The following is a 12,600-nucleotide window of genomic DNA, read 5'->3' on the forward strand; positions in this document are numbered from 1 at the left end:
TTATGACCGTCGCACATACACAAGCGAAGTTATTGATTATTCCGGGTTATTCTTTCGACGGCGTAAAATGTAAAGGTTGTAATCGATGCAACAGTACAACAGTACAGATACACATACGATTGGTATTTGTTCTTAATTATGCGAAATGATATACATTCGATATAGGTTTTGACTTTTTTTTTCTAGCGTGGACGTGAGCGGATAAAATTGTGAAATGTATTCCTGGCATGATCTGGATTTACTTAAATAATTACAATCTTTATATCTTTTTATTTACGAAAAAATTGTAATTGTTATGGCATTTGTTGGTAAAAATCATCCAAGGTTAGTTTTTTAAAAGTAACCGATTGCTATCGTCACAAGTTATAATTTTTATGTATTTATTATTTGTACGATTATCATTGTAGCATACAGGAAGCGTTTCAGCGATTTTTCGAGACGAAAAATATAGAAGAACAATGCACCGAGCAATCTTTGATATGTTTGCACAATGCCTTTTTGGTATGTATAACTAAATGCCTTTCTCCTCTATTGATTTGATTTCACAAAAACGAGCGCCTTTCAGGCAACGGAGAATGGGGAGATGAACTCCTCTCAACTGTACGATGCTTTCCGAGACATCCTCGAGATAAGAATGTCGCGGGACGAGTTCCAGGTTTTCTCCAAGAAAGTCAGTTAATCGCTCCTAAAATTTCTTTCAAAATGCATTTTCCACGCATTCCTTTCGAGCGTCTTTCAAAACATAATTGTCCATTCCAGATAGACACAAGACTTGACGACAGGATAACGTGGGACGAATTCATTTCTTACCTGTTGATAGAATTCCGGGACATAGACACTAGTCTGAGATCGCAAATGTTGGAAATGCCATTAACGGATTTACCGAAATTACTAAGAACGCGTCATCGCACGCCTGTGTGCAGAATTACATTTTGCCCGGAAGTTTTGCCGGTATGCGTTCAATATCGAAGATCCCGATGCGCGAATCGGTCGCCTCCACTTTACAGCCAGAGGAAACTGACTATCGTGTATCGAACAGTACACTAAGAGAATTTTCTCTTAAAATTTATCCTGAAAATTATGTGGGACAACATGGCATTTTGAAGAACTTTATGAGAAAACTCTCATATAATTCTTTGAGATGCCGTTTTGTCCCACGATTAGATAATTTTCAAGATAAATTTTAAAAGAAAATTCTCTCCGTGTATCTATTCACTTTATACAATGTGTTGGAAAACTGGCTCGTAACAGAAAGCAAAAAGACAAATTAATAAAATTCGTATGGCTCAAATGTGATAAACACAAATTTGATGGAATAAAGGACTAAGAGCCGTGACAGGGTGTTAGTGTCTAAATACTTTATTCTAAATTTATTGCGAAAAAATATAATTTTCAGGATAAATTTTAAGAGAAAATTCTCTCAGTGTATTGTTCAATATCCAGATTCAAACCCTGGCTGAGGTGATATTTTTTCGCAATAAATTCAGAATAAAATATTTAGACGCTAACACCCTGTCACAGCTCTTAGTCCTTTGTTCCTTCAAAAACAAAAAGAGTCGAGATTCTCTTGCATCGATTACTCTCTCGAAAAATAACTGCTGAAGTGTGTCTCCTCACGGCCAGGTTTATTATGTTAAATTTTAGGACAGAAGCACGAGTTTCCGCCGAGGATGTTACCTGACTGTTAGCCGGGAGGGAGTGATTAATTATTGGTCGCTGGATCTCGAGTACGAGCGTACCGTGCAATCTAAGAATCGTCAGTACTTCATTAGCATCTCTCTCGTCTTCGGCTGACGCTTTTGTCGGTGTTTTCTGTTTGCAGCGTACTTAAAGGTGCAATCTACCGCTATAACTGATATGATCGTGCTGCCGGACGTTCAGATAGTGTGCACGAGTTCGACGGAATGCGATTTGAGATTCTACGACGTTGCGGTGAAGAAGTTTGATCTTCGCATACTGGTCGGTGTCTAGCCCAGATTTTTGTTTTTTTCGTGAAACTGTCTTCATCTGTCCGTTACTAATGCACGGGGAGAATTCGAATTCTTTTAAAATTTATCCTGAAAATCATGCGATCGCGGGACATGGCATTTTGAAGAACTTTATGAGAGTCTATTGAGATGTTACTGGTAAAATTTCAAACACTTCTCATAACATTTTGCGTATCACGATTACATGATTTTCAGGATATACTCTCTAAAAGTCAATCGGCGGCTATTCACTGTTTTCAGTGATAATTCACTGACTGACCTTTATAGAGCAAAGTTTAAAAGGAAATTCTCACTGTATAGTTTTAATTAATAGCGAATTATATTTCTCTAGATATCCAGCTTGGAAAATGCAGTCGTTTGTATGCACTATTACTTCAGTACAAACGCGAACGAGAATTCTTACGTCATTCTGGGCGACACGAGTGGATCCGTCACAATCATGGCCTTTAATCCTGCGGACAGAGGACCTTTCAAGCAACATACCGCATGCGACACGATCCTCCTTCGTTACGACAACGTCATTAAAGTAACACAAGGATTACCTGGATATAGAATAGGATAACAAATTAACCGCGGAAATTAAGCCCATTTAAAACTTAAACGTTTAAATGACACGTTCCATTTAAATAATTACAAAATAACAGACTTTGCTCAGCTGCTGCTGGTAGATTACGTCAGGCAGGTTCCATTGGCAATCTGCTAGCATTTTGCTTACTGGGATATACGAAATGTACATATGCCTTGCGAGTACAAACGTCTTTCTAAAAGATTACCGCGATTAGGGAGAGCTGCAAGGATTCGACGTCACAGTGTTTAGGAACATACATACAAACTGGACGAGCCAGGTGGCTTATTACGAAAGTTTACGAACGTTTGTATCGAGTAGTCAGTGCTCCGACTGTTCCCTGTGCGTTTTCGATGCGAGCGGCGCGAGGACGCAATATAAATTTCAAGTTCCCATGGGAATATCCTGTTTCACGCTATGCGACGGTACGCTCTCGCTTCGCAGTCGCGTATCAATCGGTCGATTTTAAGAATGTCGACGTAAATGGAAAATGTGACGGCCTTTTCAGAGAATCGCGTACTAGTAACGGGCGGGCCAGACTGCGTGGTGCGCGTTTGGAATCCGTTTGTCCCCGGGAAGGCGAACGCCGTTCTGTCGGGGCACCGCTCGACCATCTGCGCGCTCGTCGTGATAGACGCCGGCAAGCGCATTTATTCTGTGTCGAAGGACAGATGCATAAAGGTGTGGGATGTTCCAGCTCTTAGCTGCATTCAGGTTCGTGAAGTCCTCTTCTGTCTGTTGCACATTTTATTTCGTTTGTCTTTGAACAAATCATGTATCTCTCAACAAATACGTGCGTATCTCACAAACAGACGTACAACAAGTTGTCGAGTGAGCTGAGCGAATACGCCCCGGTGACCGTGGCGTTCAACACCCTGACTCGTACGATGATTATCGCCAGCACGATGATAGCCGTCCTCGTTTGCGAGCGTGTGATCAACAAGGAGACCTCGGACGGCTATACGCACACCAAGGGCGTCAGTTGTGTTCTTTACAATCAGCTGTTTCAAGTGGTAACTCTCTTTTTTCCTGTCCGACAAAACTGCCGTTGATAAAACTTTGTTAACGAGACGCTACGGTACTTGTTATTCCACCGGTATGCAGATTGTCTCCGCAGGATTGGACTCGTGCATCATCGTGTGGGATCCGTGGCGTGGACGTCGCTTGCGCTTGATATCGCACGCCCACAGTATCATGCGATACGGGCAACACGTCGACGTCGAGATCACGGCAGCTTGCTTCGATAATTCGGAGCAATTCTTAGTGACCGGCGCCAGAGATGGTTCGTTGAAAGTGTGGAACTACAATACCGGCGTCTGTGTGCGCGACGTGATGGTGGATCACCAATGGTACAGTGGACGTTAAATAACTGCTTGCTTTTTCTTACAAATGTTGTGGCATTTGATTAAATTACAAAAGCTACTACAAACGCAAATTTGACTTTTATTCACATGAAATAATTGTGCTTATATCAATTCTTTATTTATACGACGTAGTCGTATAAATAATTATTAATTCACACAATTTTCTTCCAGAAAATTTCCATTTTCATACCGTTCTTTATATTCTTTTGTAGCGAAATAACGGGTGTCGCATGGCACGAAAATCGAATCCTGTGCTGCGGTTGGAATAAGCACGTGACAGAACTGGCGGCTTTCGAGTCTGACGTATGCAGAAAGAGTTGGACGACCAGTCATACCGACGACATCCTGTGCTCGGCCGCGAAACTTCCACAGCTGCTAGCTACCGGAACGTACAACGGGGAGCTGATTCTCTGGAGGCTCGAAACGGGCCAGCCTTTTAGAAAGTACCAAGTGATTGATGTTAGTAAAAGGTGACGTTCAATTTGGCATTCGTCATGAGGAATAATTGACATGGCAGACGGCGGCGACACGCAATCATGAAGCTAATTGATTTAATAGGTACACGGGAAAGACGAACACGCGCAGATAGAGTCCGGAAAAGCGGATGAGCTCGGCAGAATCAAGTAAATTATAATGCGCTCATAACAGCGAAAGAGAGTGTTCTAAATCGATTCCTCGTGAAACAGACATCTGACGCCCTGTGCTCACCAAGAGTCAGCATTGAACGTCGTTCGCGTGACCGCAGTACGCGCGATAATCTTCCTAGCCGCGCGAGAAGCCAAACCGAACGTCGGCACGCTGGTGGTCGCGCTCGATTCCGGCTTGGTGCAAGTCTGGACGCATCATCCCGCGGCGGGATTTTTAGCGGCTTTCTCAGCAGTCCACGCTACCGGCGACTGCGCCACGTCCCTGGCCACCGATTCTGAAAATCAATTTCTCGTAACAGGTCTTGGAACTTGCCAAAGACTCGATTCGAGCATCGTTAAACTCTTCGCGACTAAATACCACAATTTCTTCATTCGATTGTCCGCAACTTTACCCCTGGGACTTTTCTCTCAAGGCCACAGTGTGGGGTATATGAAAGTCTGGCTCCTCTCCAATTACATGCTGCCGAATCCGCCGAAGATATGCATGCCGCTGTTGAGATTGGAATTTCCCTTCTTGTGGAAAGACAAGATAGACGGGAGAGCGAAAAGAGCGGTGCGAGATCAGCCGCTGCCGCTCCTGCTGTCGTCCGTGCGCGGTCACACGCGGGGGATCACCACTCTCCAAGTCATTTCTAGCGCGCGAATGATAGTCAGGTATACAGGATCGCTGTAAAGTTTGACACAGGCGCGGTCTCTTTACCAAGAAACTTGAACGGATAATAGTGGCAGCGCGGATCGCACGGTACGCATGTGGAGTTTCGGCGGTCGTTACATATCGACGCTGGGCACGTTTAGAGATTGCGCCACAATTTTGCCCACCGTGCCCGTGCAGAGGTACTTCGAGGATTATAAGCTACCGGCGGACATTAGAGGGCACGCCAGTTTCACCACTCTGAAGGTAAACATTTGAAAAATTGTATACGGAAATGCACGACGTATAACGCCGAGACGATGCGAAGGTACTTCACGGCGGCATGAGACGAGGACCGGTGGAGATCGAGGAAGAGGAGACCGATATCCCGAAAGAGATCCTCGAGGAGGAGCGACACATGTTGTACGGGAAGGATCTGGACGGTGTTACGCTCGAGAATTACTACAAATCGCAGTTGCCTAAAAGAACGTATCAGAAACGTCTGCGATTAGATAATACCTTGCCATACGTGAGTACACGCTTTGTATCAAGATATTTGTTTTCTGTAAGATTTACTTTATTATATATCGTTATATAATTAGAACTTATGGAAATGTCATATTCGTAGATACCAATTTATGCGCATTTACCAATATATTCTTTGAAACCGGTGGAGGCGCAGAAAACACTCTTGCTCGGACAGAAAATGGAACTGGCGTATGGATTTTTACTTTTATTTTGAAATTATCAAAAAATATGTATCGCACAGGTGAGGTGTTTGTTCAAATATTTTGTAAAACTCTCATTATAATTACAGTAAAAAGGTATATTTAAGAAGAGCGACGAAACCACTGCGTTCCTCTGTGACGGAACGAGCGAAAGGCACTTTTACAAGATCAAATCTACCGCAACGTTAATTCTCCGTGAACCGAGCCTCATAAAGCTCTTGCAAAACGTTAGTAAAACAGTATATACTTTACAAATTGTATAAATCGAAATGAGATATTAATTTAGTTTTTATTCAAATTAGTAAAACTCGTATTCGTATAACAATTATCTTTCGATCTAATTATTTACTAACTGAATCGATCATCTAATTACATACATGCTTTCTTCTACAACTCTAGCGAATATAATAATGATGATATATAAATAAGTAAAATAAACATTGTCCAGTTGTAAAGATGCTATGTCGTAACTTTGCGAGCATCTCCGTTGTAAGATGTAACAACGAACCACGCGTCCTCTAATTAAAACAATTTGTCTTAAGGGGTAACACCACCCTTGAGGCTCTAAAACTATATCTAAGTTTGGGAATTTTTGGGGGGCAAATGAATAACTTGATTAAAAAACATAAACTACATTATTGTGCACATACTTGACTATAAAAAAAATATTTTTAGTAGTTATAAATGGCGGCGTACTGGCACACTTCCGTAATCGCACTTTTTAAGCTTTGCGTGCAACGCTATTCTTACAATTTTTATCCGATTAACTTGAAATTTTAACATGATCTTCTTCTATATATCGCGCAACAAAGTACGTAGGACTTTTGAAAAATATTGAAAACTTTTTGCAATCACAATTTTTTAAATCAAATTTTTGACCAAAAAAAGGTACTTTTTCCTAAAATAGCTGTCATTTTGGAAAAAATGGGTATTTTCTAAAACGGCTACGTAGTTTGCAACTTCAAACAATATAGAAAATAAAAATTTTTGGATTTTTGTTCTAGGGTAAACCATCTCAGAGAAATCCTGCACGCAAAATCGCGTCTTCGGAAAAAAGTCGATTACGGAAGTGTGCCAGTACGCCGCCATTTTTAATAATTATAACTACTAAAAATATTTTTTTTATAGTCAAGTATGTGCACAATAATGTGGTTTATGTGTTTTTTAATCAAGTTATTCATTTGCCCCCCAAAAATTCCCAAACTTAGATATAGTTTTAGGGCCTCAAGGGTGGTGTTACCCCTTAAATACATGGCATTAAATCGATTAAATAGCACATGTATACAATACCATACCATGGCATCTCTGATCATGTCCACACTTAGGTATTTTCTGTGCGACTCTATGGCAATTTTGGTAAAACAAGTTCGGCTTCCATCATGGAAATACGCGGTGGAGTTTTCCAGATTGCACTGGACGTACGCTTCAGTCGACTTCTATCTATACCATGGAACATTTCGGTCAAATCTGGCGTGCACTTACGAGTATCGAAGAACTTATAAATTATCGCCTCGGGGATATATTGCTGCATTGTAAGTTGCGCTTTGCGAACATGTGCTGCAATTTAAAAAAAAGGACTTGTATTACTCTTTTTGCTCTCCTCGTTTTTATTTTAGTGAGCATTTAAAGTATCGCAAAGAACTTACCTTGTGCCCAGTGCGGTATCTCGTGTTTCGGTCTGCTTTCGTCATCTGAATCGTCATCATCAGGTTCACTATCTAATACGTAAGTCACGGCACCTTGGTATTTATTGTTGATTTGTTGCTTGTGCTGTGAAAAAGAAATGCGAGCAATTCAGTTAGATGAGCGCAACTTGAGCTCACTTCTTTGGCGAGTGATGTAAAGGACAATTCACCTTGACTTGAGCCGCAAGCAACTGATTTTTCTGTTTCAACGCTTCGGCGGTGGCGGTGGCTTGTTGGGCCCTCGCTTCCGCCTCCCTACGCTTCTCGGCTTCTTGCTCCCGACGTCTTTGCTCGGCGAGCGTACGTTCCGTCTCCTCTTGCTCTTGCAACCTCAGCAATCTCTGTTGCTCCTCCAACTTGCGGCGCTCCTCCTTCTCCTGCGTTCGTTGCAACGCGGCGAGACGCTTCTTCTCCAACTCCTCGCGTTGCTTCTCCTGCATCATAAGGGCCACCCTCGCCTTCGCCTCCTTCTCTTTCTCGGCTTTACGCCGTTTTTCTAATTCTTCTTTCTCCTTGACCTCTCTCGCCAATTTGTTCTTCAGTTCTTTCTCTTGCCGTTTCCTGTACACAAAGTACATACATGCATATACGAGATACCGTCCCGACAATTGCGCGTCCGCATTATGAAACTTTTATGTCACCTTCTCTTCTCCTCCGTCAGTAATCTCAAGGTTTCCTCTCGCTTCTTTTTCGCATCCTCCTCCTGCCGTCTCTTTTCCTCCACTCTATCCACCGAATTGATCTTGGTGGCGCTCTTTAAGGGTTGAATGAAAGACTCCATGCCAGTAATGACGTTCGCGCGCGGGACAGTTGCCTTCGAATGCTAAAATTAAAATACGTACAAATAGACACGCCGCGATGCAATTTGAGGAGAGAAAAAAAAACTCCATTGATCTCACATTTAGGAGAGTTTGCGTGTTCGAAGGGGTCTGAAGACGACTCACAGACAATATGGGCTGCATCAATTTTAATTTGCTTAAAGGCGTCGTTTTCAACTGCTGCGTTTGCTTCGCGTCTGGCTTATCACTTTGAGCCAACAACGTGTTAATTCGTTCTGGCAGTGGTTCTTTGTTCTGTAAAAGAAATTCGTTCAACGTTAACGAAAACCTGGAGGAGCGAACGTAGAAGAAAAGGATGAAAATGATTTGTAAACTAACCGCGGTTTCTTTTACCTCTTTTCTCTCGTCGATCTTCTTCTTTTGTCTCGCCAACGAGATCTTCTTCGCCTTCACGAGCGACTTACGAGCTAATATTTGCGCAACAGTTTTCTCCGCATTCTTCGCTTCCACCTCGGTCTCCGCATTGGCAGCCATTGCGCGAGTTTTCGTTCTAGTTACTCTGACCGGAGACTCTACGTCAACCGGTCTCGGGCTGTGCATAACCGCCTGCTCGAACGCTTCGACCCGCTTCTTCACGGACTCCTTTGCGTAAGGACTGAACAAGGCGCCCGACTTGTACGTCGCTTTGCCCTCTTGTGCTTGCGCGGGCGCAATCGCGTCCCTGATGCGCGTCTTCATCATGGTATTAGGCGTATTAGGGATCTCGTCCTCGCTAGAGGACTGCAAGACTCTGGCTTTTGCCTTTTTATTAATCTGCTTCTTACCAAGCTGCTTCTTCGGCCTTTTCACCTCGGGCGACGATTCGTCATCCGTGATCAGTCCGTTGCAGTCATCGTGTTGCGCGGGCGCCTTGTACGACCGCTTATCGTCTTGCGACTGTTTCCTGGCTCCTCCGCTCTTCGAGGACCTGCTATTTCTCGTGCCCGCCGTCCCCTGGATCACCACTGTTTCGTTCAATTTTGGCTGTTGTGGTAAACGCTCCAATACCACGGTAATGTTCAACGGCTTATGCACAAGGGGACTGATATTTTGGGTCGAATTCATAATCGGAACGGGCTTCCCGATCGCATCCTCGTACATAGACAGCTCCTCAACTTCATCTGCGACAGGCGCAACGATCGCGTCGACCTTGTCCTGCCCACTGCTGGAACTCTTGAAGCTCGCTGTGTTAGAGCTCGTCCTACTGGAGCATTGTACAGCCAGCGACACCGCGCTATCGTCCTTCCTCGCCTTTTTGCTCTCCTTGGCTTTGTCAGCAGGCACAGCGAACTGAGCGGTCAGCTTGGACTTCTTCCTCGTCACTCTTCTCGCCGGTTCTTTGGCGCCCGCTGAACTGTCCTCAACTTTACTGTCGTTATCCTCATCGGAACTGCTCATCGACTTCTTCCTTTTAACCTGGCTCTCTCTCTTTGCCTAATATTCACAAAATACACACGTCACGCAGCGGCCTACAATCTGCGACAAACAATAGCGTAAGCGTACGTAGAAAACCATCGTTACTTACTTTCTTCTCGAGAACTTCGTCTGGAGAGGCGAAGCTTTGCTTCTTGATGTTGTCCGCTGCTCTCTTGGACGCCTGCCTCTTGGCCCTACCGCCCGTTACGTCGCTCTCCTTTTCCTCCTCCTCTTTGACAGACTGAAGGAGGCTCGTTGACGAGATGACGTTTTCCTGATTGTACACCTCGTCCTCCGGTATGGTCTCGATACGCTGGACCGCCTTCTTCCGCAGCACCTTGGGCGTCTTCGGGACGAACGGGCCGGACGACGGCTGTGACAATTGCTCGAACAGATCCCGCACGTAGCACATGGTCCCGTCAAAGTCCTCGGCGAGACGCTTGGACAGTTCCACGCGACGATTTTGGATCAGCTGCAGATCCTTGAGAACGATGTCCCGGATCTCGTCCTTCGGTTGGGCGCTCATGATGCCCGCGGCAGGCGCGATTTGTCGTTTCTGTGCGTTGTATTTACCGCGGGGGACACGCGCGGGGGATCAGTTTAGCTCTTGGCGTTCAGTCGGCGCGGATCCCAGGCGACATTACCGCCTGCTGCGGGAATAGCGCCAATACACCCCGACGCGACAGGAAGACAGACAACTCGGGGGGGACCGAGCACACGCCAACGATCGCCGGTTGCTCCTTGGCGGGCTCGTCTCGAGACGAATCAGAACTCGAGAATCCTCGCGGCCGCTCCGGGACACGGGGGGTAACGACTTCTTTTCCGTTTGATTCGAATGGAAAGACCGCTGGCGGCATCTGTGCGCCCGCCAACGACCGGCCGCGTTCGCAAACGCACCGCGTCGCGTCTCGCGCCGGGAAAGGAACTAGAAGTAAATCACTAGAGATTCAAATCACGACCCGCCAAAAGACGTCGAGCGGTCAGCATGAAATCTGACCCAAGGGTGTATCGCAAGTTCAAATTTGACGAGAGCAACGAAGGTAAGATGGACACATTTTTTGGGAGGGGGGGGGGGGGATGACGCGAGGCTGCGTGGAAGCGCGGACGATTTTGTAAGGGCTCGATCCCAGCCCTCACCCCGCGGATTTAAATGCTAAATGATATCACTGCTGCATAAACGCGAAAGCGTTCCTGTAAGAGAGAATTATTATAAAAACAGGACCGCATCTTTTTACTTCATTACATCCCTTTATAAATTATAATTCTCTTATTTACATTTCTAGTATGTGTGTGTGTGTAAACAGCACACTTTTAATTCATATATCACAATAAATTGTTGTCATCCACTGAGAAACGCAAAAAGTGTAAAACAGATATTTAACTAACACAAGTGAAATTTATATGTGTATGTTAAGATATATCGTTTGATATAATTGATAAACACATATGCACTGACAATAAATTGTTTGCACACCCACATTAATAAATTATACAATTATTAATTGCATAATGTGCAGTAAATTATTTGAATTGGCAGCGCATGATATATGACGTTAGTAATCGCTTGGTCCTACTTTGGGTTATTTTAACTATGAGCCCCGTTCACATTTGTTCTCTCGTTCAGCGTAAACAGGCTCATTGCTTTTAAAATCACATTTTGATTTTCGATTGCTTAACATTTAAATATATATCCTCAGAAAAGTAGATCGATCTGTGAAGTTGATTGGTTTATAATAACGATACCTAATCTAACGATAAGGTGCAAAAGATTTATCACATCACATTATTACGAATGGAACAATCCTTGGGCGTTTTCCAGCTAGGACACACAAAATTGCACTGTGTTACACCGTGTAATTCTTGTTGGAACGGTGAAAGTGTAGGTTTAACTTGTTAAAATCGTACCAGAAGGCATTACGTTAATGGAATAGTACATTTAGGTATTGTATGCTCTTCTTTACTCAGTCTCCTAGTTCTTCATCAATTCTTAATATATGAACATAGAATTCGTAATCCTTCTAGTTCGTGATATAGCTTACGGGCCACCGCACAAGCTTTTCCTTAAAACGTTACGTTACATCAAGCGCTAAAGCCTAATCTACAATGTGCTTCCTGCATCTAGAAACATTCTATTTTATATAAACAAATCGAAACGCTTAAAACATTTGGCGACAATGTACGATTGTACAGTATACATATAATATACAATTCATTCACTTGCGCAAACCTTTTAAATGTATTTAGTGACTACAAAATAGAATGTTTCTAGATACAGAGAGCACATTGTAGATTAGACTTAAGGCTCGGTTGCACCAATGTCGCTTAATTTTAATCTTAGCTTAACTCACTTTTTGTCTCTTTTTAAGGGAAACAGAAAGAGATGAAGAGTGAATTAAGCTAAAGTTACGTGACGTTGGTGCAACCGGGCCTGACTGGTCACGTTTAGCAGAACGTTTATTTTGCAACTGTTGAACATTTTCTGTACTGAGATTGGATTACATTTTTAGAACCAGAGGAATAATCCAATCATAGCACAGAAAACTTCCAATAGTTGCACAATAAACGTTCTGCTGAACGTGACCATTGTAAACTTAGAACCGTTCGTAACCTTAAGCTTCAATCAATGCACAAAGAAAATCGTAAGTTAGCAAAAGCCTGACGCAATAATACCTTATGATTTTCTTCGTTGAATTACTAAGTTTACGTACGAATTTAAGTTTATATTCAGAACTTAACATAACGCGTTGCGGAAAAGCTT

At 43.5% G+C, this 12,600-nt stretch overlaps 2 protein-coding genes across 4 annotated transcripts; one reads left to right on the top strand and one right to left on the bottom strand.

Annotated features, from left to right (window-relative positions):
* The first annotated feature begins 130 nt into the window (after positions 1-130).
* LOC105570708 (WD repeat-containing protein on Y chromosome-like) lies at positions 131-6,251 on the top strand. Its single transcript, XM_012028145.1, has 17 exons — positions 131-324; positions 408-501; positions 566-670; positions 760-951; positions 1,645-1,756; positions 1,823-1,959; positions 2,320-2,544; positions 2,771-2,978; positions 3,062-3,267; positions 3,366-3,566; positions 3,658-3,902; positions 4,130-4,387; positions 4,604-5,233; positions 5,276-5,462; positions 5,524-5,724; positions 5,824-5,912; positions 6,013-6,251. Exons 1-17 carry the CDS (start codon positions 296-298, stop codon positions 6,110-6,112), a joined length of 3,219 nt encoding a protein of 1,072 aa, XP_011883535.1. The 5' UTR covers positions 131-295; the 3' UTR covers positions 6,113-6,251.
* On the bottom strand, positions 6,194-10,386 carry LOC105570437 (inner centromere protein-like). Of its 3 annotated transcripts, none has more exons than XM_012027628.1 (8): positions 9,952-10,386; positions 8,781-9,860; positions 8,508-8,681; positions 8,250-8,431; positions 7,779-8,169; positions 7,570-7,693; positions 7,219-7,480; positions 6,194-6,441 (listed from the first exon to the last, which is right to left on the bottom strand). In XM_012027628.1, exons 1-7 carry the CDS (start codon positions 10,366-10,368, stop codon positions 7,266-7,268), a joined length of 2,583 nt encoding a protein of 860 aa, XP_011883018.1. In that variant the 5' UTR covers positions 10,369-10,386; the 3' UTR covers positions 6,194-6,441; positions 7,219-7,265. The 3 variants fall into 3 exon arrangements, with proteins under 3 accessions (XP_011883018.1, XP_011883017.1, XP_011883019.1); XM_012027627.1 differs by having other exon boundaries at positions 8,766-9,860; XM_012027629.1 differs by lacking the exons at positions 6,194-6,441; positions 7,219-7,480 and having other exon boundaries at positions 7,664-8,169; positions 8,766-9,860.
* Positions 10,387-12,600: the final 2,214 nt, after the last annotated feature.

This window comes from Vollenhovia emeryi, unplaced genomic scaffold (assembly GCF_000949405.1).
Source record: "Vollenhovia emeryi isolate VEMERY1.0 unplaced genomic scaffold, V.emery_V1.0 DF939120.1, whole genome shotgun sequence".
NCBI lineage: Eukaryota > Metazoa > Arthropoda > Insecta > Hymenoptera > Formicidae > Vollenhovia > Vollenhovia emeryi.

Bases quoted from the DNA above. Each gene is read 5' to 3' on its own strand.
- LOC105570708 (XM_012028145.1), top strand. From the start codon at position 296: ATGGCATTTGTTGGTAAAAATCATCCAAG. The intron at 502-565 runs GTATGTATAACT...AGCGCCTTTCAG, and splicing joins GTTTGCACAATGCCTTTTTG to GCAACGGAGAATGGGGAGAT. The intron at 1,757-1,822 runs GTCAGTACTTCA...TTCTGTTTGCAG, and splicing joins TACCGTGCAATCTAAGAATC to CGTACTTAAAGGTGCAATCT.
- LOC105570437 (XM_012027627.1), bottom strand. From the start codon at position 10,368: ATGAGCGCCCAACCGAAGGACGAGATCCGGGACATCGTTCTCAAGGAT. The intron at 7,694-7,778 runs GTGAATTGTCCT...TCTTTTTCACAG, and splicing joins TGCTTGCGGCTCAAGTCAAG to CACAAGCAACAAATCAACAA. The intron at 7,481-7,569 runs GTAAGTTCTTTG...TTTAAATTGCAG, and splicing joins GATACCGCACTGGGCACAAG to CACATGTTCGCAAAGCGCAA.